This window comes from Scyliorhinus canicula, chromosome 9 (assembly GCF_902713615.1).
Source record: "Scyliorhinus canicula chromosome 9, sScyCan1.1, whole genome shotgun sequence".
Classification (NCBI taxonomy): Eukaryota; Metazoa; Chordata; class Chondrichthyes; order Carcharhiniformes; family Scyliorhinidae; genus Scyliorhinus; species Scyliorhinus canicula.
Genome location: NC_052154.1, coordinates 139,633,366 through 139,659,749, shown reverse-complemented (window position 1 = coordinate 139,659,749; position 26,384 = coordinate 139,633,366). Strand labels below are relative to the sequence as shown.

The 26,384-nt window shown below is 46.3% G+C and overlaps 1 protein-coding gene across 4 annotated transcripts in view; it reads right to left on the bottom strand.

Annotated features, from left to right (window-relative positions):
• LOC119971736 overlaps positions 1-26,384 on the bottom strand; it is a 106,898-nt gene that overhangs the window by 41,709 nt on the left and 38,805 nt on the right. For all 4 annotated transcript variants that reach the window (XM_038807703.1, XM_038807704.1, XM_038807705.1 and 1 more), the window contains 7 exons: positions 22,745-22,883; positions 14,585-14,795; positions 13,433-13,574; positions 8,587-8,748; positions 7,269-7,306; positions 5,183-5,218; positions 1,036-1,202 (listed from right to left, as the gene is read on the bottom strand). In XM_038807703.1, coding sequence (XP_038663631.1) covers positions 1,036-1,202; positions 5,183-5,218; positions 7,269-7,306; positions 8,587-8,748; positions 13,433-13,574; positions 14,585-14,795; positions 22,745-22,883 — 895 coding nt within the window. The remainder of the gene's footprint in view (positions 1-1,035; positions 1,203-5,182; positions 5,219-7,268; positions 7,307-8,586; positions 8,749-13,432; positions 13,575-14,584; positions 14,796-22,744; positions 22,884-26,384) is intronic.

Sequence of the window (26,384 nt, the reverse complement as noted above, 5' to 3'; positions counted from 1 at the left end):
CTCCTTAAAATTTGAGCAAGGATTTGCTCATCAGACCTAATAGTCCCTTATGGAACAATGTCAGATTTGGTTTGATAATGTTCCTGCAATGTATCTTGGGATGTTTGATCAAAGGTGCTATATAAATACAATTTGTTGATTTCGTAGCAGCCCTTTTTCCCTCCAACCCAGCCCCAGTCACCTATTTGTGTAGGTTTTGCCTCTGATTGGAAGTACCAACATTGTGAACTCTTTAATATCCATCTCAGCTCTGCAGTATCTCTCTCAGGCCAATGTCCATTGTGCATATCTGATGAGCCCTGGTACAGGGTAATGGGTCAGGTTGGGTTGAAAGCAACTGGGTGGCTGGAACTCTGACCTAAAGAGGATAATCTTGTCATGTTCACTTAGCATTGACTGCACAGCTGAGATGACCATATCCTCAACTAATGTCCATAGCTGGAAACTCTCAGTAGTGATGACTGGACATTGAAGGGTGCAGTACCAAAGTTAAACTTCTGGTACTGGACAGGCAATCCAGAGCCCTGGATTAACAATCTGAGAGATGTGAGTTTAAATCCCACTACATCAGGGGAGGAATTTAATTTCAGTTAATTAAATAAATCTGGAGTTAAAAGCGAGTACGAGTAATGGTGATGATGAAACTATCAGATTATCGTAAAAACCCAGTTGGTTCACACATATCCTGTACGAAGGAATTCTGCCACTCATACCCAGCCTGGCCTGTATCTAACTTCAAACCTTCCTGAATGTGGGCAACTCTTAACTGCATGCCCTCTGAAATGGTCTAATAAGCCATTCAATTGTCGGAAAGTGCAACAAGAGACAGGCAATATATCACATGAATGAATAAAAGAGATGAAATTATGATGGGAACTCTGGCCTTATTTCCACACCTAGGGTCATTATTGTTGTTAATTAACACCTATATTCCACTACTGGACAATTTGCCTGAGATCAGCTAGTTTAGTACACAGCAGATAGGAAACCTGGCCTCCCCATCCTCCTGACTCCAAACGCAGAATTATTACATACCAGTAATTTAGTGCCACATCCTGACAGGGGGATCTTCAGCAAGAGGTGAGTGGTATTACCAGTGATGTTACAGGAAGCATCATTGAGCTGCAGGTTACTTTCTGGTATGTTTGCTACCAAACTTCTTGGAACAGTCAGAATCATTGCATCAGTCAAGCACTGAAGATCTGTGACATACAGAGAGGCACGAGTGAGCTTTTCAGTTATGGTGCAACAAAGCAACTTACTCATGTTACATAACACATCCAGTTGTGTCACACTGCCATTTCACAGAAGGTGCTATTGCTCAATATTAAACTCCAATTTGCTGTCAGCTGTCGGCCGACACCAATACATCTCTGGCTTGATGCTTTGTATTTTAAAACAATCTCCTATCTCTATTGCAAGACGGGGAACCAGATGGACAATGTAACAGCTCCAATGCTTCGACTGTATCACAGCCTTGCAGCACACGGCCCGTCACTATTCCTCATTAAAATCCAAAGTTATGCTCAGGAGGTTTCTATTACACAGCTTAAATCATGGAAAGTAGTTGAAAAATGGGCATATGTAATGATTCACTGTAATTAGTAATGCACAAAATCTCATTCTCAGTGATATTGTCAGTGGGTTTTTTAAAATCAAAAGGTTTTGTTCGGAATGTTAGCAGGTTCTTCCGACTTGCTGAGACAAGTTTTGTTTGTTGTTCACCTTTATGCCACTGAAATAATGTTACATTAATCAAGTTATTCATATGTCAGAAATAACAAAAATCTTTTAAATTCATTTACGGGATGTGGGCTCCACTGGTTAGGCCTGTGTTTATTGCCCATCCAGAGTTGCCCTTCAGAAGGTGGTGGTGAGTTGTGTTCTCGAACCGCTACATTCCATGAGGCGTAGGTACACTCACTGTGCTGTTAGGGAGGGAATTCCAGGATTTTGCTCCAGCAACAGTAAAGGAATGGTGATATATTTCCAAGGCAGGGTAGTGAGCGATTTGGATGGGAACCTCCAGGTGGTGGGGTTCCCAGGTATCTTCTGCTCTTATCTTTCTAGATGGTAGTGGTCGTGGGTTTGGAAGGTGCTGTCTAAGGAACCTTGGTGACTCACTGCATCTTGTAGATGGTAGACACGGCTGTCACTGTTCGTTGGTGGTGGAGGGTTTGAATGTTTGTGGAAGGGGAAGCAATCAAGCGATGTCGAGCTTCAAGTGTTGTTGGAACTGCACTCATCCAGGCAAGTGGAGAATATTTTATTACACTCCTGACTTGTGCCTTGTAGATGGTGGACATGGTTTGGGGCGGTTCAGGAAGTTAATTACTCGCCATAGAATTCCTAACCTTTGACCTGTCCTGGGAGCCAGAGTATGGCTAGTCTAGTTCAGTTTCTGATCAATGATAACTCCCAGGGTGTTGGTTGTGCGGGATTCAGCAATGGTAATTTCATTGAATGTCAAGGGGCGGTGGTTAGATCCTCTCTTGTAGGAGAGAGCCATTGCCTGGCGCGAATGTAACTTGCCACTTGTCAGCCCAAGCCTGAATATTGTCCAGGTCTTGCTGAGGAGTCACGAATGGTGCTGAACATTGTGCAGACATCTGCAAACATCCCCACTTCCGACTTTTTGATGGGAGAGAGAGTCATTGATGAAGCAGCTGAAGATGGTTGGGCCTAGGACATTACCCTGAGGAACTCCTGCAGTGGTGTCCTGGAGCTGAGATGATTGACCTCCAACCGCCACAACCATTTTCCTTTGTGCCAGGTATGACTCCAACCAGTGGAAAGTTTTGCCCTGATTCCCATTGACTCCAGTTTAGCTGCAGTTTCTTGATGCCATACTTGGTCAAATTCTGCCTTGATGTCAAGGGCAGTCATTCACACCTCACCTCTGGCATTCAGCTCTTTGGTCCATGTTTGAACCAAGGCTGTAATGGAGGTCAGGAGCTGTGCGACCCTGGTGGAACCCAAACTGAACGTCCTTGAGCAGAGTAGAGTATTGTTGAGTAAGTGCCGCTTGATAGCACTGTTGATGATTCCTTCCATCACTTTGCTGAGAGTAGACTGATAGGGTTATAATTGGCAACGCTGGATTTGTCCTTCTTGTGTACAGGACAGAACTGGGAATTTTCCACATTGCCGGGTAGGTGCCTGTGTTATAACTATACTGGAACAGCTTGGATGGGTGTGCGGCAAGTTCTGGAGCACAGGTTTTCAGTACTATTGCCGGAATATTGTCAGGGCCCATAGCCTTTGCACTATCCAGTGCCTTCAGCCATTTATTGATTCACCTAGAGTAAATCGTTGAAGACTGACATCTGTGATGCTGGGGACCTCCGGAGGAGACCGAAATGGGTCAAGCAGTGGACACTTCTGGCTGAAGATTATTGCAAATGCCTCAGCCTTGTCTTGTGCACACATGTGCTGGGCTCCTTGATCATTGAGGATGGGGATATTTGTGGAGCCTCCTCCTCCACTGAGTTGCTTAACTGTCCACCACCATTCACTGCTGGATATGGCAGGACTGCAAAGCTTAGATCTGATGTGTTTGTTGCCGAGTCACTTAGCTCTGTCTATTACTTACGGCTGTTTGGCACACAAGTAGTCCTGTGTTGTAGTTTCACCAGGTTGACACCTCATTATTTGTTATGTCTTAACCCTACGCTATTAAACACCAAAAACACTTAAAAAACAAGTTCTTATACTGTCTCATTCCTACAATTTGTTTCAACAGTAATGAGATAGCCCAAACTTATTTTGATCATGCAAGCCTCTGTCTATCAGAAGCCAGATAATTTGGAGAATTAATAACTTTGAATTATCATAGATAGGAGGCCATTCGCCCCATTGAGTCTGTACCGGCCCTCGAAAAGAGCAACCTACATGAGGATGGTTTATTTTGTATATAATATGTGAGGAAACAAAATATAGTCTATAGTAAAGTTTAATCTACTTCAGAATTTTGTCATATAGAAAATAATGAAACCTGCTGCATGCACTATCCTCTTAGTGGGTTAAAGATAGTTTTAAACCAGCAATCCGTCGGATACCATTCACACTAAATATAAGGAGAGAGTTCTCATCTTCGCTGTTTTTCTTTTTCTTTGGCTTTCCACAGAATCTTTACGGACATTTGGGCGGGAAGCTAAAGACGGATTTCTGAGTTCCTTGCAGCAGGGACTGACCAGTTAAATCTATTATCTATTCCCCTCCAGAACTGGGTTCCTGGTAGTTTATTCCTGGTGAGCTCATAGCTATTGCAATATATTTATGAGTCAGTGTTTACTGGAATGTTTTAACAAAATCCCATTGTATCAAATTGATGTGGTTTGAAGAAAGCAACATTCTGCACAAACGCATCTCATTCGCATTTTAGTCTGCATTTACAAAAAGCAGTGTGCACACCGAGATCAAATAGGAAAGAAAATCCCCAAATTTGACAACCAATTCGACTCAAGAAAATTATAATAAAACATTTTAAATACAATAGTTTATGACTAATTAGTCAGAACAAGCAAATGGGGAAGCCATTTGTAATAATATTTCTGTCGCCTGTAGTTTACGAAGTCTCAAATAACCTTCACGATAATTATATTAAAATGTAAATTGAAAGATGACACGGTGGCGCAGTAGTTAGCACTGATGCACACGGCGTCGAGGACACGGGTTCGATCCCGGCCCCGGGTCACCATTTGTCTGGAGTTTGCACATTTTCCCGTGTCTGTGTGGGTCTCAAAGTGGATTGGCCACGCTAAATTGCCCCTTAATTGGAAAAATTTTAAACAAAAAAAATGTAAATTGTGGACAGCACGGTAGCACAATTGATTAGCACTGTGGCTTCACAGCGCCAGGGTTCCAGGTTCGCTTCCCTGCTGGGTCACTGTCTGTGCAGAGTCTGCACATTCTCCCCGTGTGTGTGTGGATTTCCTCTGGGTGCTCCGGTTTTCTCCCACAGTCCAAAGATGTGCAGATTAGGTGGATTGGCCATGATAAATTGCCCTTCGTGACCAAAAAAGGTTAGGAGGGGTTAGTGGGTTACCGGGATAGGGTGGGTGAGGGCTTAAGTGGGTCGGTGCAGACTCGATGGGCTGAATGGCCTCCTTCTGTACTGTATGTTCTATGTTCTAAATTGAAACAGTCCTTTTGTTTAAGGATTGAATACATGAATTTTTACCTGGGCCTAGTGACCTCTCAACAGGCAAGGCTGTACCTTTAAATAAAGAAAGAAGATAAATTCAATTGGTGATTATTCTATTAGTAAACAGACAACAGGAGACAGAACCCCAGCCTGATTGATTAAAATTTGCGTTCTGATTTTCTGCAGTCTTGTATTATCACTGCTGCTTGAAAAATATCCTAGGATTGTAACATTCTATAGAACACAGGTCACCTAACTGTTTTACTTAAATACACAATCAGTGGAACAAGTTCAAACTCTTGTTCAGCGAGTGCCCACAGCAAAGAATAAAATGCCCAACATTCAGCACTTGCAGCCCCATAGTTTCTTCATTGATAATTCAATACAATTCTTCTTCTTCCTTTGCAAATGACATCCTGCAACTTTACAAATCTAAGTCCAAGTCGAACAGCCAAGTCACAGCTGGCTTGTTAGCTGGATTGACTTGAATCCTGTGGAAAGTTTTCATAGGCCACATTCGTTCAGAGGAACAGCCTGATCCAGATGACCACTGCCAGGTGCTGTCCTTGACATTCTATTTATGGACGAGTTGTGATAGCTTTGCATATAGCGTGTGGATCCTGTTGAATGTAGGCCACTGTTTTCGAGGTAGGTTGAATCCTTGGATCTAACAGTTGGAACACTCACCAGATCTTTGTTTGGCGTAAGCCAGAGCTTACTCCATTTGTTTTTTTAAAATCAAATCCTACATTGTTCAAATCACTCACAAGAGCTCCAGAAATGGTTGGCATGATTAGAGTCGGATACTCAGGTAGGTTCTGAAGATCCCCATGGATTCTCAGTTCTGGGATGGCTTCAATCCGATCAAAATCTCATTGTTTTTTGCTTTCTGGACCACATCAGGATATGGGATATTAGGCCGCCTTGGGAGCCACTGGAAATCGGTATTGATGTGTTGAAAGCAGATTCCAAGCAAATAAATAAAAATTATAGCTATCTCAGGAAGAGGGAGGGTAAGCAGGCCTGGGGAGAAAAGCGGTGACCATTACCTAACAAATGTACTTTCTGAAGCATGTGGCCAGGTCAAACATTCATGTTTCATACTGAGACAGTGAATGGATAACATGCCGAAGTCCACCAGCCTAGGACAGAAAATTAATGACCATAAAGTTCATTAGATGCTTGATTCCACTATAAGGGACAGATTCCTGTTCTTACCTGATGTTCAACACTTGTACAAGTTGCATTAGGATTTATTGATTATTGATCACGAATAGCTTATTTTTCTTCTCACTAAGTCAGAGACTAGTGAAGGGTGTTATGCTCGGCATAGATGAAAGCTCAAATCTAGAAACTTGTTAATTAATGGTGCTATTTTAATGGAGTGGCTGATCATAGAATTTACAGTGCAGAAGGAGGCCATTCAGCCCATCGAGTCTGCACCGGCTCCTGGAAAGAGCACCCCACTTAAGCCCACACCTCCACCCTATCCCCGTAAACCAGTAACCCCACCAAACCCAAGGGCAATGTAGCATGGCCAATCCACCTAACCTGCACATCATTGGACTGTGGGAGGAAACCGGAGCACCCAGAGAAATCCACGCAGACACGGGGAGAACGTGCAGACTCCGCACATAGAGTGACCCAAGCTGGGAATTGCACCTGGGACCCTGGAGCTGTGAAGCAACTGTGCTAACCACTGTACTACCATGCCACCCCAATAGTTTTGAAGTCTAATTTCGGCTTTAATTTTCAGCCTGCCCACACTCCACATGACACTCACAAAATAACTTGAACACTCAGAAGCAATACCGAACGGAAATTATAAATGCATAGGATGATTATCAATGTAATTTCTTCAAAAGATGTTTGTTTAAAATGAGGTTCTGAAAATCTCATCCAATATTTATTTAAACGTGTGTGTTTGTTCTAAGAGTTTTTGCACATTTATGTCCGATTTCATACTAAAAGCAATGAGATAGCCAGCTGTGGACCTGAAGATTTACTCACACAGAACAACAACACGCATTTAGAGACAATGAATGAATTTCTTTTCACATCGGAATGAGAAAACAAATTACCAGGCCTATTAAAATGAGTGGCTTGGGAATACAGTACTTACTTAGCACAATCCAGATGCACTGTGGTTCTGACTGGAGCCTGAATTAAAGAAAAATGAACAAACACAATGTTTTTCTTTTGGAGACTCAGCAAAAACACTGAATTTTGCAGTTAGTTGATTTATCAAAAATATAACTTTTCTCTCTGACCCACTTTAACCTCCACAGGGCAGTCAGTACATCCATTGGAGGAACCAGTACCTCAGTGAGATTCACAGAAACCCCACACCCTATCCTCAACTCCATTTTTAACACTTTCATAGAATCATAGAAGCCCTGAAATGCAGAAGGAAGCCATTCGGCCCATCGAGTCTGCACTGGCCCTCTGAAAGAGCACCCGACCTAGGCCCACGCCCTCACCCAATCTTCGCAAACTGATAGTTCCACCATCCCTGGATACTAAAGGGCAATTGATCATGGCAAATCCACCTAATCTGCACGTATTTGGACTGTGGGAGGAAACCGGAGCACCCAGAGGAAAACCACGCAGAGACGTGGAGAAAATGCAAACTCCATACAGACAGTCATCCGAGGCCGGAATTGAACCCGGGTCCCTGGAACTTGAGGCAGCAGTGCTTAACCAATGTGCCACCGTGCCTCCCAGATGCTGCACTTCAGATAAGACAGTAACACATCATGTAGTTTGAATGGATGTTGAAGATCCCATGGCATTGTTTGAGAAAGAGCATGGAGTTTTCCTGGTGTCCTGTCTAACATTCCTCCTTTAAACAAGTTTACTGGGATTATGAAAAATCAACTACAGTGTGGCCTGGGTAAGAAATTAATCCAAGGAGCAACAAGTGTTTCAGGATAATTAGGTTACTGGATTTACCAGCCCAGGGCTATTACATTATATACTGACATGAGGTTACAGGGTAAGGACTTTTAGAGTGGGGGTGGGGGACGATAGTAGCTGGCAGTAGGGTGGGGAGAGTGTGGGGAGGAAGGCAATCGGGGATGAGGAGGCGAAGAGGATAGGGGTTGGGGGATGTGCAAGAATCTTAGCTTTTAATTTTTCTTAAAAGCTATGTTCCAACAATTTTGTTGCAATAATATAAATTTCTAAATTTATAATAGTTAGAATTTTATGCGTAAAAATTCCCACTAGCTGAAGCAAATAATTGTTTGACCAAAGACACATACTCAATGTACGGATTTTACTGAACTGAGTATTTTTAAAACATCTTGTCACATTTATACTCAATAATTACATGTAATTATACATGGAATCTGACAGAAAAGTGAAAAATGTGTGAATCTGATGATGGCTCCTCACTTGTGTCACAATCAGAAGTTGCTGTAGATCTGATTATTCCTTACCCTGATGAAGTTATTGAGAGAAAGCACACTGGAACCTGTTTCGGAGCATCGTAAACTCCTACAGACCAAGAAACATTTGCCGCCAAAGATCTGTCATCGTTGACACTCCAAGTATCTGATTTGTGTAATCCATGGGGACCCATTACTGTGAAGGCTGTGACTCTGACAAACAAGTAGAAAAAGAAACCCTCAATATTTAAAATTGTTTTCCTTTATGAAACACTACAGGCAATAAAGGCAAGACCGCTTAAAGTGATGAGAATGTCAGAGTTAATGAGCGGATAATGATCAAAGCTCATCTTATGATGCAGAAGGGAGGAAAAGCCATGATAGAATCGGTTTTGGATGAATTGAGTTTGATTGACTGAATGGCCTTCCTACTCTCACTGAATTCTTCTGATCAGCGATTTATCTGGGCCTCTGGTAATGCAAACAGAATGTAATGATATTGAATCACAAAGAGACCTCATGATCCCAACCATTTAAATTAAAAGAAAATGAAAAGATAATTCCAGGTGCAATATCAAGGACATGGTGGATTAACCAATCTCAGGACATTGGGTTAGAGAGGGAAGATTTTACATGGGTTCTACTCCAGATCACTATCCAGTGACCACTGCTGCACAGTGAGCACAGGATCAGTCTCAGCTGTGATCCCTCACTAACCAGATCCATGAAAGAGTGCCAACCTGTGAAATTTATTGCAATGCCAGTTTCCATGGCAACACTCAGCCTTCAGCAGAGGAAGGGAGGAAAGAAGATTACTGTCATCTTTTACTCTCTTGTAATGATCATAACATCACATGAAATAGGATAAGCAGACCATTGATCCATTGAGCCTGCCCCGCTGTTCAATAAGATTATGGCTGATCGAAATGAGGCCGTAACTCCACATGCCTGTCTGTGCCCCCTAATCCTTCACTCCCTTGTTGATCAAAAATCTGTCTAACCCAGCCTTGAAAGTATTTGGTGACACAGCCTCTCCTGTTGTCTGTCGAAGAGAATTCAAAAGGTTAAATGACCCTCTGAGAAAATAAATTTGTCTTTATCTTCGTTTTAAATAAGAGATCCCTTCTTTTTAAATGGTCCCCTAGTTCTAGATTCCTTCCCGAGGGGAAACACCCTCTCGACATTTAACCTGTCAAGCCCCCTGAGAATGTTACATAGGATAATTAGATTAGTATAAATGGATGCAGAGCTGGGCTGAGAAGTGGCAGATGGAGTTCAACCTAGATAAATGTGAAGTGATTCATTTGGGAAGGTTGAATTTGAATGCTGAATACAGGGTTATAGGCAGGATTCTTGGAAATGTGAAGGAACAGAGGGACCTTGGGGTCCACGTACATAGATCCCTCAAAGTGGCCACCCAGGTTGATAGGGTTGTTAAGAAGGCATATGGTGTGTTGGCTGTCATTAACAGGGGGATTGAGTTTAAAAGCCACGAGGTTTTGTTGCTGCTTTATAAAACCCTGGTTAGACCACACTTGGAATATTGTGTCCAATTCTGGTCGCCTCATTATAGGAAGGATGTGGAAACTTTGGAGGGGGTGCAGAGAATATTTACCAGGATGCTGCCTGGACTGGAGGTCATGTCTTATGAAGAAAGACTGAGGGAGCTAGGGCTTTTCTCACTGGAGCGAAGAAGGAAGAGAGGTGACTTGATAGAAGTGTACAAGGTGATGAGAGGCATGGATAGAGTGGATAGCCAGACTTTTCCACCAGGGCGGAAATGGCTATCACGAGGGGACATAATTTTAAGGTGATTGGAGGAAGGTATAGGGGAGATGTCAGAGGTAGGTTCTTCACACAGTGAGTGGTTGGTGCGTGGAATGCATTGCCAGCAGAGGTGGTTGAATCAGTCATTAGGGACATTTAAGCGACTCTTAGACAGGCACATGGACAGCAGTAAATTGAAAGGGTGTAGGTTAGGGTGATCTTAGATTAGGATAAATAGTCGGCACAACATCATGGGCCGAAGGGCCTGCACTGTGCTGTACTATTCTATATATAAATAAGATCACTTCTCAAACTTCTAAACTCCATTGAATATATAATAATAATAATTATAGATCATAGAGTGTACAGTGCAGAAGAAGGCCATTCGGCCCATCGAGTCTGCACCGGCCCTTGGAAAGAGCACCGTACTTAAGCCCATGCCGCCACCCTATCCCTGTAACCCAGTTGTAACGCCACCTAACCTTTTTGGACACTAAAGACAATTTAGCATGGCCAATCCACCTAACCATATCATTTCACTGTGGGAGGAAACTGGAGCACCCAGAGGAAACCCACGCAGACACAGGGAGGACGTGCAGATGCCGCACAGACAGTGACCTAGCTGGGAATCAAACCTGGGACCCTGGAGCTGTGAAGCAACAGTGTTGTGCTAACCACTATGCTAGCGTGTTGCCCTATTATTTAAATAGACAAGATTCCAAGGGGGCTTGACAGGGTAGATCCTCAGAAGATGTTCCCCCTCAGTGGGGCAATCTAAAACCAAGGAACAGTTTAACAATTAGGGGTCCTTAAGTTCATATTATATGGAGAAATGTATTCTCTCTGAGGGTCATTAGTCTTTGGAATTCCCTTCCGTAGTGAATAGTGGAGGCTTGGTTATTGAAGATATTCAAGGCTGTGTTGCACACAGTTTTGATTTACAATGGAGTCAAGGGTATGGAGCAGTGGAGTGGACAGGTAGCAAAGTAGAGTTAAGGCCTCAATCAGATCAGCCACCAAATTATCAAATAGGGAGCCGACATAATGAGCGGAATGTCCTGTTTCTAATTCTAATGTTCTTATGTTTTTAGTTCACGGGACTACCGTGCATTCGCCCCACCGCACATTTCCCATCCATTAACTCAGGTTTGTTTGGTCGGAGCTGCTGTGTGCAGATTGAGATGAAAATCGCCAACTCCGCGATTTTCTCTCCTGGTCATCAGAACCCTGAAGCCCCGCCCCTCTATCTACATAAACAAGACAGTGCCGCATGTGCACTGCTCCTGCTGAAACAAGATGGTTTTTAAACCTGGGCCTATTCTCAGGAAAAAGCCTTCGAGCTACAAATGCCGGACCTCTTGATTAGTGTCACAAGTAGGCTTACATTAGCACTGCAATGAAGTTACTATTAAAAGCCCCTAGTCGCCACATTACGGCACCTGTTCAGGTACACTGAGGGAGAATTCAGAATGTATAGTTTACCTCACAAGCACGTCTTTTGGGACTTGTGGGAAGTAACCAGAGCAGCCAGAGGAAACACGCAGACACGGGAAGTAAGTGCAGACTCCACACATACAGTTACCCAAGCAGGGAAACAAACACAGGTCCCTGATGTGGTGAGGCAGCAGTGCTAACCACTATGCCACCTATATGCTCAAACCACTAAACCTTTCCTCATTCCCAGAAATCAGAATAGTGAACCTTCTCTGAACTGTTTACAATGCAAGTATATCCCTCCTAAAATAAGGAGAACGAAACAACGCTGTAGTCCTGGTGCAGTCTCACCAATGCTCTGTAGATTTGAAGCTAGACTTAACTATTTTTAGACGGCGTTGCCCTTGTGACAAAGGCCTAAATGAGGCACTATGGAACACAAAACCACAATTTATGATGCTTTACTCTCCCCTGTCCCTCTGCAAAGACAATTTTATGCATTTAATTTTCTTTTAACATTATCAAAGTTAACGCACAAGTAAAATTGTGTGACCAATTTGTGAGCTCACCTATAATTCAAAATGAAGCCTGCAACACACTCACACCACAAGCTCTTAAGTCACACTTTGTATCAATTATTCAGTGATTTCAAGGGAATATAAATGAAAAAGTAACAGTAAATTTGTTAATTTGAATGGGTAGTTTTGTGAGAGATGTACCTCAGGTATGTTGTTTCTCACTACATTCAAAACCACGAACGGAATATATTCAAGTCTTGCACCTTTTCTGAATTACCCAGATGATGTGGAGCTTATAGTTGCTCACTGCTTTCTCCATGGCAATGCTGTGTCATGAATCGTTGTGATTGTTTAATATTTGGCATTCTTTCATTTGTCCAGATGAGCACAAAATTAACAGCTTCAGCAGCAAGTCTCTCTTTTCACTAATAGTCAAATTCTGTATGACCAAGCGACTATATGTTGGATTTTGTGGTTCTATGGATAAATCTTTAGCCTATTATGTTATTTTTCCAACAGATATCATGATGGCATTGCAATAGAACAAAGAACAATACAGCACAGGAACAAGCCCTTTGGCCCTCCAAGCCTGTACCAGTCATGATACCAACCTTGGTCAAAACCCTCAGCACTTCATTGTGCCGTATTCCTCTATACCCATCCTATCCATGTATTTGTCAAGATACCTTTTGAACGCCATTGCTTCCACAACCTCCCTGGCAACACGTTTCAGGCATTCACCGCCTTCTGTGTACAAATCCTGCCTCGCACATCTCCTCTAAACTTTGCCCCATGGCCAATAGAACAGCCTAGGAAACAGACCTTTCATCAGCAGATTCAAAAATACATTTTAAGCAGCCTGAGGCACAGATAACATCAGACCTGCATAAATGGCTCCCATCCTTGAAGTTTTTGATTAAAAGAACTGATGCAGTGTAATACTCAATCTACCCACTGGGGGATTAAGAGCATCTGAGTGATGATCCTGGCACCTGATGATCATTGTCCTCCAGTTGGAAGTAGCTGGAAATCTTAACAAAAAAATCATGTGCCTGTTAACTGTTACATTCATCAAACAATTGCTGACTGAAGTCAGTGGTCATGAGGTTGTAACCTTTACAGGTGACAATGTTAATGCTAATAGATGATCTATATAATTAGCAATCAAAAAGAGATACCTTTCATTGAGACTGATGGCCCTTATTGTAAAGGTAACCTTATCATCAAGCGAAGCAGGTATTCTTGCTCCATTTGGAGGTGTTGGATGAATAAACACAGGACGAAATATTCCAAATGCACATTCTGATGTAGCCCTGCCCACTGCAACAATTGATAGACGGTTACACAAGTTCAGAGTACATTACATAAAATATATCACACATAAGGTCACTGTTGTTCCCAATGTCCCTATCATTGCTGATGCTTACTCAGTCTCCTCACATTGTCAAGCGAAGTAGAATTTGGAAATGATGATGAACAATATTATTGTAAGAATGCTTAACATTCACATTGGATTCTTCTCTCTGTTATTTTAAGAAGTAACCACAAAAAGTTACTGCCTCTATTAAAAGAGTGAAGGAAAGCATTTGATGCAATGAAATCAAATGTTGTATAATAAGATTAATCACACTAATTTCCAGTGTTAACTTCTGCCAGACAGCAATTTGTGTTGCTGAATGCATCTTCACTATTGTTAGTCCAGTTCCCTCATTTTAGGTCCAGTCAGTCCACCCAGATAGTACTGTACGTATAGGACAACATGAATATATAAGTGGTGTGACCACTGTAGTGTGAATGCTACACTTTCCTGCATTGGTTGATGCTGAAAAACGTGCCAGTGTTGGACTTCATTAAGAGCAAATTTGTGTTGTCAATCTGTCAGTGTTTGGGGCCATGCCATCAACAACATCAATAATATATGTAATGGAATGTATCAGTTCTTGTTCAATGTTAGATTTTCTCTACAGTTCACAATAATCAAGCTTTTTAAAATACTTTTTCAGAAAACCACTTTCTTTTTTAAAACCTTGACTTACTGAGTCACCATTGGCTCATTGGATATAACTCTAGTCTAAGCAATAGAGAGCAGAGGGTCCCAAGTTCAATCAACCGTTAATTTAGCCAGGGTGTCTTAATTGACATCAGCAATACTGGGCCGGGAAGAAGAACAAACAGCCATGTCCTTCTTCTGACCTCTGCTGTGTCTGTAGGAGACAGTAGATCTCAGGTTGGGTGCACCTCTCCTCCTTTTGTGGCTCAATAAAAGTCAGTCTATGTTATACTGGGACCCATTCAAGAGGGGAGGGGAATAAATTGGAAAGATTGCTTACCAATTACCACAAACTGCATTGGAATGGAGCTCAAGGCTTTAGTGCGTTGATTGAATGATGTGGAGGAAGCTTCTTCAAAAGCAGGGTGCAAGATCTGTCTGCCATCACTGTGCATCAAGAGGATGGTTTCTCTTGGGTAGTCTTCAACTACCAGTTCTATGCTGTATGTGCCATAGGTCCCACGCCCATTGTATTGAAGGACACAGTTTTCCTGCAAAAATACTTCAGTAACTATTAACATGGTCTTCCTCCTCTTCACCTCCTTAATAAAAGTTTGCTGTGGTCTCCTCTAACACAATATCCCGATTGTATGAAATTCGAGAATAGAGAGTCAACTTTCGTTAGAAGGCATAATTGTGTGCTGAAATTACATTCCTTCATTGACACTGGCAATACAAGTATAATATTGCAACAATACCAAAAAATTAAAATAAATCAAATCAAAATTAATTTCATTTCAAGCGGTTTAAAGTTGACCTGATGCAACCTTTGTGTAGCTGTACGTGGGCACCCAGTACTCGGACCTGAAACAAACAGGAGGTTGATTGCAAGTTCAAATCATAGTCTGATGCAAAATTTGGGACTTGATTTTAAATTTTCAAGTACAAGTCCTGCATCTATTTTTCCTAACTTTTGGGCAGCCTAGCAAGTGGTCTGTAAAGGATCTGCTGGAGCTCAATCCAAAAATCACTTGAACAATTCTCAGGATCAATCATTGCATGGATGTTCTTCCTAGCCCCATAAAAATACTGCTCGTCATTGGATAGCCTACACCAGCACCCCCCCCCCCCCCCCCCCCCACCCTCTCAGGTTCAGCACACCCATGGAGCCACTGGATTTTCTTTTTTGAAATTTTTTTTATTGAGTTTTCATATTTTATATCCAACAAATTACAAATTATTAGAAAAAAAACACGCAAAAATTAACATGTATATTTACAGGTAAGCATCTTCATAATAACAACTGTGGCTGCCCCCTTTAGCCGGCATACATAGTTTACATTCCCCAATATGGCCGAGGCACATGTTTATAGGCATTTATTTACAGTTTGGTTTTGGGCCTTAGCTTGCCATCAAACCCCCATAACGAACCCGTAGCCCCCCCCCCCCCCCCCACCGGCAACCTTCCCCCGATTCCCGTCCATTTTCCCCTGATTCTTGGCCACCCGACTATTCTTCCTCTTGTTCGTTGGCCACAAACAGGTCCCGGAACAATTGCATGAATGGCTCCCGCGTTCTGTGGAAGCCGTCGTCTGACCCTCGGATGGCGAATTTGATTTTCTCCATTTGGAGAGATTCTGAGAGGTCGGACAGCAAGTCTGCAGCTCTGGGCGGTGCTGCTGACCGCCAGCCAAACAGGATTCTACGGCGGGCGATCAGGGAGGCAAAGGCAAGGGCGTCCGCCCTCCTCCCCAGGAATAGATCTGGCTGGTCTGAAACCCTGAAGACCGCCACTATCGGGCATGGCTCCACCCTCACCCCCACCACTTTGGACATAGCCTCGAAGAAGGCTGTCCAGTACTCCACAAGTCTGGGGCAAGACCAGAACATGTGGGCGTGGTTGGTCGGGCCTCTTTGGCACCGTTCACATCTGTCCTCCACCTCCGGGAAGAACCTACTCGTACGGTTTCTTGTTAAGTGGGCTCTATGTACCACTTTTAGTTGCGTCAGGCTGAGCCTTGCGCACGTGGAGGTGGAGTTCACCCTATGCAGTGCTTCGCTCCAGAGTCCCCACCCTATCTCAATCCCCAGATCATCCTCCCATTTCTTTCTTGTTGCGTCCAGTACAGTGTCGTCCCTTTCTTCCAGTCGGTCATACATGTCGCTACAGTTCCCTTTCTCTAGGATACTTGCGTCCAGTAGGTCTTCCAGTAGTGTCTTTCGTGGCGGTTGTGGGTACATTCTTGTCTTCTTTCGTAAGACGTTTTTTGAGCTGCAGGTACCGTAGCTCGTTCCCCCTGGCTAGCCGAAATTTCTCTGTCAGTTCGTCCAGTGTTGCGATCCTGTCGTCCGTGTATAGGTCCCTGACTGTCAGTGTCCCCCCGTCCTGCCTCCACCTTTTGAAGGTTGCGTCAGTCAGTGCTGGTGTGAACCTATGGTTGTTGCAGATGGGAGCCTTGTCCAACATTTTGGTCAGGCCAAATTGCTGCCGCAGTTGGTTCCAGGATTGGAGGGTGGCTGTCACCACTGGGCTGCTGGAGTGTTTTTTGGGTGGGGAGGGGAGTGCTGCCGTGGCGAGGGCCCGGAGGGAGGTCTCCATGCAGGAGGCCTCCTCCGCACGCACCCACTCGGCTTCTGGCTCCTGGATCCATCCCCTTACTCGCTCGGCTGTTGCTGCCCAGTGGTAGAATTGTAGGTTTGGGAGGGCTAGCCCCCCGCTGGATTTTGTTTTTTGTAGGACCTTCTTTGGGATCCTAGCATTTTTACCCCCCCCCCCCCCCCCATACGAACGCCATGATAAGTTTGTCCAGCGCTTTGAAAAAGGCCTTGGGGATGTAGATCGGAATGGATCTAAACAGGAAGAGCAACCTGGGCAGTACGTTCATTTTGATCGTCTGGACTCTCCCCGCGAGGGGGAGTGTGTTCCATCTTTGCAGGTCCTTTTTTACTTCCTCCGTCAGGCTGGTGAGGTTCCATTTGTGGATCTCTTTCCAGTCATGGGCTATTTGGATCCCCAGGTAGCGGAATTTGTGTCGGGCTTGTTTGAACGGCAGCCCCTTTAGTGCTGCCCCCCCCCCCCCCCCCCCCCTTGCTGGTGTACTGGGAAGATCTCGCTTTTGCTCATGTTGAGTTTGTAGCCCGAGAAGGCTACAAACTCTTTCAGGAGCGCAATGATTCCGTCCATGCTTCTTTGTGGGTCCGAGATGTAGAGGAGCAGAGCATCTGCATAGAGTGAGACTCTGTGCACTCTGCCTCCCCTTCGGATCCCCCTCCAATTTTCTGCTGCCCTGAGCGCAATTGCTAGCGGTTCGATTGCTAGTGCGAACAGCAGCGGGGACAGTGGGCATCCTTGTCTGGTGCCCCTGTGCAGCTGGAAGTATTGGGAGTTGGTATTGTTGGTCCGTATGCTCGTCATGGGAGCGTTGTATAGGAGCTTTACCGAAGCGGTGAACCTGTTCCAAGCCCGAACCGCTCCAGCACCTCTATGAGGTATTTCCATTCGACTCTGTCGAAGGCCTTTTCTGCGTCCAGGGAGATGATCACCTCTTGTGTTCTCTCCCTGGAGGGGGTCATTATCACGTTCAGCAGGCGCCTGATGTTCGAGGGAAGCTGTCTACCTTTGACGAAGCCCGTCTGGTCCTCTGTGACCACCTCAGGTACACAGTCTTCTAGCCTTTTGGCTAGGATTTTGGCCAGTATTTTGGCGTCTGCGTTTAGCAGAGATATGGGTCTGTATGACCCACATTCCGTTGGATCTTTGTCTTTCTTAGGTATCAGCGAGATTGAGGCCTGTGCTAACGTGGGTGGCAGTATGCCCCTAGCTAGCGAGTCTGTGAACATCTTCCGCAGGTGCGGGGCCAGCGCTGTCGCAAATTTTTTGTAGAAGTCCGCCGGGAATCCGTCCGGTCCCGGCGCCTTCCCCGTCTGCATGGAGCTAATGCTGTCCATGATCTCTCCCATTGCTAGTGGTGCTTCCAGGCCCCATTTTCTGCCCTCTCCCACGACTGGTATGTCCAGTCCACCAAGGAACTGGTTCATCCCAGCCTTCCCCGTTGGGGGCTCTGAGGTGTACAGCTCTTGGTAGAAGGCCTTGAAGGTTTTGTTAATCCTCTCTGGTTCTGTTTCCAACGTGCCTCCGGTGCCCCCGATTTGCGCACTTTCTCTGGTGGCTGCCTGCTTTTTCAGCTGGTGTGCCAACAGGCGGCTGGCTTTGTCTCCGTTCATACAGGGTCCCGCGCGCCTGGCGGAGTTGGTGCACTGCTTTCCTGGTGGAGAGCAGGTCAAAGTTCCTTTGTAGTTCTTTCCTCTCCGCCAGGAGCTCTACGGTCGTCCCAGTTGGGCGCGTACAGGTTGACTAGAACTACCGGTGCCCCATCCAGGGCCCCGCTGACCATGACATACGGCCCCCCTGGGTCTGTGACCGTCTTTGTCGCCCTAAACACTGTCCTCTTGCCGATCAGGATTGCCACCCCCTGGCCCTTGTCCCATAGCAGGAATGGTAGGTTTGTCCCACCCAGCCCTTTCTTACCCGCAGTTGGTCCTGCTCCCTCAGGTGCGTCTCTTGGAGGAAGACTATGTCGGCCCTCATGTTTCTGAGGTGGGTGAGGACTCTAGATCTCTTCACTGGGCCGTTAAGTCCCCTTACGTTCCAGGTGATTATCCTGGTGGGGGACTTCTGCCCCCTCGTTCCTGTGGGATTAACCATATTTATCTGGTGGACGCGCCCCTGCCCTCCGGGGTTTCCCTTTGTTAGGGGGCCGTCCAGGATGGCCGCTATCACTGCTCTCCCCATGCGGTCGGGTCTCTGCGCTCCGGGGTTTCCCCTTGTCCCGGGGGCATCCGCCATGGCCGTCCACTGTGTGTCTGCCACGCGGGTAGTCCCCTGCACTCTGGGGGCCCCCTTTGCCCACAGACCGTGCTGGGTGGGTGCTTGCAGCGGTTTCTTGTTTCGAGCCCTTGGTTGTGGCACTTTGTAGCCCTGTTCCTTTTCTGGCCTCTTTTGTCCCTTCGTCCCTGCATTTCCCCTCCCCGGTCTCTCGCTCACAGGGTGCCCCCCCCCCCCCCCCCCTTCCCGGTGTCTCCCTTTTCCCTCCTCCCCCGTATATCCCTCCTTTGCCCCTCTATCCCCTATTCCTGTCACTGTTTGCTCTCCCGACTTTGACGGGTGTCCCCCCCCCCTCCCCTGCCTGACGCCTTCCCCCCTGTTGGGGGTGCGCTGCGGCCCTGCTTTGTTGCGTGCCCCCGGCGCTAGCTTTCCCGCTAGTACGGTGGTTCCCCTCTCGGGGGTTGTTGTCTCGCTTCTCCCCTGCCTGGCCTCTACGGTTTTCTGCCCGCTCTTCCCCCATCCTACCCTGCACCCCTCTCGCCTGCTCTCCCTTCTCCAATACTCTCGTTTCCTCGTACTGGGGCCTGGCCTCCCACCTGGAGCAGTTCCTTGGGCAGTGGTTTGTTTTTTGCTCTGGGTGTTCCTTCCCCCTGGGGGGGGGGGGGGCTGGCATTGCTTCGCCCCTCCCCACCCCCCCGTCGACGTGCCGTTGCCCCTTCCCAGGGGCCCCTCGTCCCTACCTCCGCTGCTTGTTTTCCAGCCCGTGCTCTTCGACGAACCTATTCGCCTCAGCGGGGGCTGTAAAGAAGTATTCCCTGTTTTGGTATGTGACCCAGAGTTTCGCTGGGTACAGCATACCAAAACGCACTCTGCTCCTGTGGAGAGCTGCTTTTGCTCTGTTGAACTCAGCCCGTCTCTTACTTATGTCTGCTCCAAGATCCTCATAGATTCGGATGGAGTGCCCTTCCCAATTGCAAGCTCTATTTTCCTTGGCCCAGCGCAGGATTGTCTCCCTATCCCGGTACCGGTGCAGTTTGGCTATGACTGCTCTCGGTTGTTCCCCTGCCTTGGGCTTCGGGCGCAGCGACCGATGTGCTCTGTCCATTTCCGGTGGGATGGGGGTAAGTGTTCCTCCCCACTAAGTTGCCCAGCATCTCAGCCACATATGCTGTGGGGTTTCTACCCTCGATCCGCTCTGGAATGCCCACTATCCTTACATTTTGCCTTCTCGAGTGGTTTTCCTGGTCATCTACCCTGCCCTTCAGGCTCCCCTGTATTGCACCCAGTCTCGCCACTTCCCTCTCCAGGGCCGTGACCCGGTCGCTCATGTCGGTCGCTGCTTTCTCCAGCTCCTTAATGGTCACCTCCTGGGCTTCCAGTTTCTCCCCTTGGGCATCCAATTTCACCTCCAATCTGGTCAGAGCCTGTTGCACCCCTGACATGGCTCTGGCCACTGCTGCCTGTACTGCGGCTTTCACCTCTGCCTTGATTGCCTGCAGCTACTCCCTCACCACCTCAGTAAAGGCTGCCTTCCAATTCCAGCCCCCCTCTAGCCCCAGGGGAGAGGGCACCTGTCTGTCCAGCTCTTTTTGATGCAGCGATCCATCCGTCCCGCCGCTTTGTGCGCTGCTTCGCTCGCCTGGGCTGGCTTGCCCCTTGTCCCGTCTGCTTCTGGTGCCCCCTCTCCCTTGGCTCCTTTCTGGCATTTTTTTTATCCCCCTTCCCTTTCATCTTTTCTTCTCCCCTTTTTCTTTTCCCCCCTTTTCCGCACCCTATTTTTATTTATTTATTTATTTTTTTTGTCTCTTCCTTTTTTCCCCCCTCTCTTCCCTTCACCACTTTATTTTATTTATTTATTTATTTATTATCCCCCCCCCTTTTATGCAACTCCTCTCAGATGGGCTTACTTTGGATGGGAGAGAGGGTAAAAAGAGAGAAAATAGTATATATACCCCTTCCCCCCTCTCTAACAATTTTCTTTTGTTTTTTTTTATAAAAGTCCTTTTTTTTTTCTTCCTTTCCCCACTCACCCAGGAGAGAGAGCGAGAGGCTTTTGTCCAGTCTCTTTGGCCTTGCCTCGTGGTGGTCGCTGCCGGTTGGGGGGGGGGGGGGGGGGGTTGGGTCGGTCCCCGCTGCTCGGTCCCCGCTGCTCATTTCGGGCTCCCGCACTTCGCACCCCGCGTACTCCCGGTGGGGGTGGTTAAGTCGGTGGTCGCTGCCGCCGGCTGTGCCCCGCTTCGGACCTGGCCGCTACCGCTCCTGGCCTGCGTTTGGGGGGGGGGGGGGGGCGGGTGGACCTGCCGCCACCGCTGCTGCCGAACCGCTCCTACTGTCGCCGCTGAGGATCCTCCGCCGACAGGTTTGTTGGGGGGGGGGGGTCGTCCCTTCCCTGCTCTTTGCCACTGTGGAGAGAAAGGCCCCGACTTTGTTACCCTGCGGGAGCCCCTCTCCGTGCAACCGCTCCGCTTGCCGACCGGAAGTCAAATGAGCCACTGGATTTTAACATCCCCAGTCTAATTCAGCAAGCTACCCACTGACATTCATTGAGCACTGGATAGCTCAACTTTGAATGACACCTAAACATGAAAATGGAACTGAATTCCTGCTGATGAGGGAACTGAACTCCTCCTGGGGCGGCACAGTGGCACAATGGTGAGCACCGCTGCCTCACAGCATCAGGGAATCCAGGGATTCCGACCTTGGGTGACTGTGTGGCGTTTGCACATTCTCTCCCATGTCCCTGGGTTTCCCCCGGGAGCTCCGGTTTCCTCTTACAGTCCAAAGATGTGTAAGTTAGATAGAATGGCTACGCTAAAATTGTCCTTTAGTGTCCAAAGGTGAGGTGGGTTAGTGGGATCGGGCGGGGTTATTGGCCTAGGTAGGGTGCTTTTTCAGAGGAGCGGTGCAAACTGGATAGGCTGAATGGCCTCCTTCTGCACTGTAGGGATTCTATGATGTTATAGGTGCACCACCAACTTCACATCATTAAGTCCTCATGGTGTGTATGATAGTTTTGTACGTGACCAGCTGTTCTGCGCCACTAACATCCCAAAGCAGCAATGAGAAGAGTGCACTTGTTGTTTAAGGGAGGTATGCTGCCGGAATACTGGAATAATTTCTAGCTCTTCTTCAAATAGTGCCATTGGATTGATAATGCCAAAGGAAAATGTAGACAGGGCTTTGGTTCAAGGAGAACACATCCAACAGCAGCACTCCCCTCAGTACTGGACTAGATTAGTCACACTCTTGCTGAAGGTAAAACATTTGATGGCAAAATCCATGTTCTCAGAGGAGAGAGCTTCATGCAGTTACTTGTGGGCTATTCATTTTAATCCATAGAAAATCATGGCCTGTGCACTCTTCTTGTGAAACTACTGTGAACGGACTACACAGAAATGTGGAGTAAATGTTATGTTCCAATCTCGCTCAATGATTGCATTCATTTATTATCTTGAAAAATAATAAAATAGTTTGGTAGCTTCCAAATGTTTTCTGGTGCATTGTTTGGGCATATGGGAAAAGCACAGTCAAGGAAATAAAAATAAATAATTGTGGTAATGTGAGTAACATAGCCATATATTTAACTTTTATTATGCTGTCAGAATTTTTTTTTAAATGAAGAAATATTGCAAAAGAATTATTTGCACCAAAGAATTAGAAAGCTGGCTGAACTACCTGATCCAACATCAAGAATGGCTGCTGGGTACAGTGGGCGCATTCATGCTTTGCCTGTAGTCCATAATGACATCTAAGAATATCTCCGTCTCTCTCATATATGGTAAGGTTATAGTTGGCAATGCAATTCTGAGGCACCCTGGGGAAACAAAGGAAAGAGATAAAAAATAAGTTTTGGGCTGTAAATTAATCCAATCAACAATATCTGGAATGTCTTGGGCTGATGATTATTGTCTGTAATGGCTCACACGTTTTTTATCAAGTGCATCGTACCAGTTAACCTCACTTTATAAGGTATTGCTTCATGCAGTCTCCGAGTCCAGCTCTTTACTGCTTCTGTATTCTACAAATCGCTGTGAGGGACGTAAAGCCATCATCTGGCATCACTCTGAAATTTCCATACTTGGACAACTTTATAACAGAGTAAAGATTCTTTCACATATCTGCAAAATGAGGTCAACTATTTTGGATTTGCACTGAAGTTTATTGATTCAATTCTAGTAAAAATGCACAAATAGGTAGCACGGTAGCATGGTGGTTAGCATAAATGCTTCACAGCTCCAGGGTTCCAGGTTCAGTTCCCGACTGGGTCACTGTCTGTGCGGAGTCTGCACGTCCTCCCCGTGGGTGCGTGGGTTTCCTCCGGGTGCTCCGGTTTCCTCCCACAGTCCAAAGATGTGCGGGTTAGGTGGATTGGTCACACTAAATTGCCCGTAGTGTCCTAATAAGTAAGGTTAAGGGGGGTGTTGTTGGGTTACAGGTATAGGGTGGATACGTGGGTTTGAGTAGGGTGATCATTGCTCGGCACAACATCGAGGGCCGAAGGACCTGTTCTGTGCTGTACTGTTCTATCTATCTAGGTAAAATAGCCTTTGTCTGAGGAAAGCGGAGCAGCCGACAATGCACAAATGGAACCTAAGAAAGTTGGTGGAGGAGGTTAGGGAGGACTTTAGGCGATGGGATACGTTACACCCGACATGCTGGGGAGGCCAGGTGGCAAAAATGAACGTTCTGCCAAGGTTCCGATTTGTATTTCAGACCCTCCCGATCTTCATTCTGAAGGCCTTTTTGTGGGAACTGGATGCAGCGATTTCGGAATTTATATGGCCGTGCAAGGTAACTAGGGTGAAAAAGGCGCTGCTACAGAGGCAGAATGGGGGGATGGCATTACCAAATCTGCTGCACAACTATTGGGCAGCAAATGCAGAAAAGGTGAGACGGTGGTGGGAAGCAGCGGGGTTAGAATTGGTTAGGATGAAGGAGGAGTCCTGTAGGGGGTTCAGCCTGAGGGCCATGGTGATGGCATCCGCTAGCACCAAGGAGGTACACCACGGAGAGCCCGGTGGTACAGTCCAGGATTAGGGAGTGGAACTAGTTGAGGAGACACGTTGGAATGAAGGGGATGTCGGTGTTAACACCGCTGTGTGGGAACCACGGGTTTAAGCCAGGGTAGACGGATGGCATGTATTGGAGATGGAGAGAAGTGGGGCTGGTGAAGGCGAGGGATCTATATTTGGAAGAGAGGTTTGCAAGTCTAGAAGAGCTGGGGGAGAGGGTAGAGCTTCCGAAGGGAAGCAAGTTCAGGTATATGCAAGTGAGGGACTTTGCGTGGAAGGAATGGAGAGGGTTTCCCAAGCTACTGGAGTATTCCTTATTGGAGCGATTTCTGCTCCCAGATGTGGAAGGGGAGGGGAGGACTGGGGATATATATATGGGTGGCTGGGGGAGCAAGGGAGAGTGCAGGTGGTGAGGATTAAGGAGAAATGGGAGGAGGAGCTGAGGGGTGAGATAGAATGGGGAGTGAGGAGTAAGGCAATGTGTAGGGTGAATTTGACCACCTCGTGCACGAGGATGAGTTTGATTCAGTTTAAGGTGATTCATAGGGTGCATATGACTTGGCCGAGGATGAATGAGTTCTTCCAGAAGTGTGAGAAGTGTGGACGAGGAGAGAAAATCACGTGCATATGTTCTGGGACTGTGAGAAGTTGGAGAGATACTGGTAGGGAGTATTTGGGACTCTAAAAGATTGTGCGGTAGACCCAAAGGTGGCAAATTTTGGGGTGTCGGGAAAGCCGGAGCCGATGAAGCAGAGGATGGCCAACGCAGTGGCCTTCTTCTCTCTAGTTGTCCAGCGAAGGATTCTGCTGACATGGCAGTCAACAACGCCACCAAGGGTGGCGGCCTGAACGGGGGACTTGTACGACTTTCTCCGGCTGGAGAAAAAGTTCGAACTGAGAGGATCAACGGAAGGCTTTAAGACACGGTGGAGACTGTTCATGATCTGTTTGAAGAATTGTTCGTCGCGGGGGGTGGAGAGGGGGTGAAAAGGGAGAAAACCTTGCACAAACTGTGAGATGTGGAGAATATACTTTGATTTATTTATATTTTTGTTCTTTTGAATATGTTAGGAATAAAATACAATTAAAAAATAATACTCTTTTTCTGAGTATAACATTTTGGCCTGTTAAGTCTGCTAAGAAAATGAACCAGTGCAGAGCTTAAGGGTAGGGTTAATTTTGTGAAGTTTATTTATATCATGTAAAATAAGTTGCATAGAAACTGTTTAACTGGCATTGATGGAAGAAAACTTTCCATTATTTATTCTAAAGCTGTGACGACATTTAACACAACATAAAAATATCAAAAATAGCAGCAAGAATTAGAGGAGAGGTGAGACTGACTGCCTTGGCATATAGGCAGCATTTGACCAAGTGTAGCATCACGAAGCCTGATAAAATGGAGGTCAATGGGGATCAGGGAGGAAACTCTGCTGGTTTAAGTCATTTCTAGCACAAAGGAAGATAATTGTAGTTGGAGGCCAATCATCAAAGCCCAAGGAAAACTCTGTCGGAGTTCCTCAGACCCTCAGAAAAGCGAGCGGCACTGTTGCTTCACAGCTCCTGTGTCCAAGGTTCGATTCCCGGCGTGGGTCACTGTCTGTGCGGAGTCTGCAAGTTCTCCCAGTGTCTGCGTGGGTTTCCTCCGGGTGCTTTGGCTTCCTCCCACAGTCCGAAGATGTGCAGGTTAGGTGGATTGGCCATGCTAAATTGCCCTTAGTGTCCAAAAAAAAGGTTGGGTGGGGTAATGGGTTACGGAGGCAGTATGGAGGTGGGCTTAAGTAGGATGCTCTTTCCAAGGTCGGGTGCAGACTTGATGGGCCAAATGGCCTTCTTCTGCACTGTAAATTCTATGATTCTGACCCAACCACCTTCAGCTGTTGTATTTATAGCCTTCCTTTCATCATAAGGTAAGACGTGGGGATGTTCGCTGATGATCCCGCAATAATCAGTACAATTCACGATTCTACAAGTAATGTGGCAGTCTGTGCCCACATGCAGAAAGAGCTGGACAACATTCAGGCTTGGTCACACAAGTGCCAGACAATGACAATCTCCAACAAGAGAGAATGTAACCATTACCCCATGCTATTCAATGACTCATTGATCACCACCCCACCTCCTACCCTTTTGGTCTAGCTAGCAGTCCCTGTGAAGCAGAGTCGCAGTCCTGGGATAAGGGAAATTCTTTCATGCAGGTGGACATCTGTAGTTGTGGTGATATGTCTATGAGCTATATAGTTGGATGCTGTGAGACCTCCAACCAACAGGTGGTGGAACAGACACACCATACGGTCTCCAGA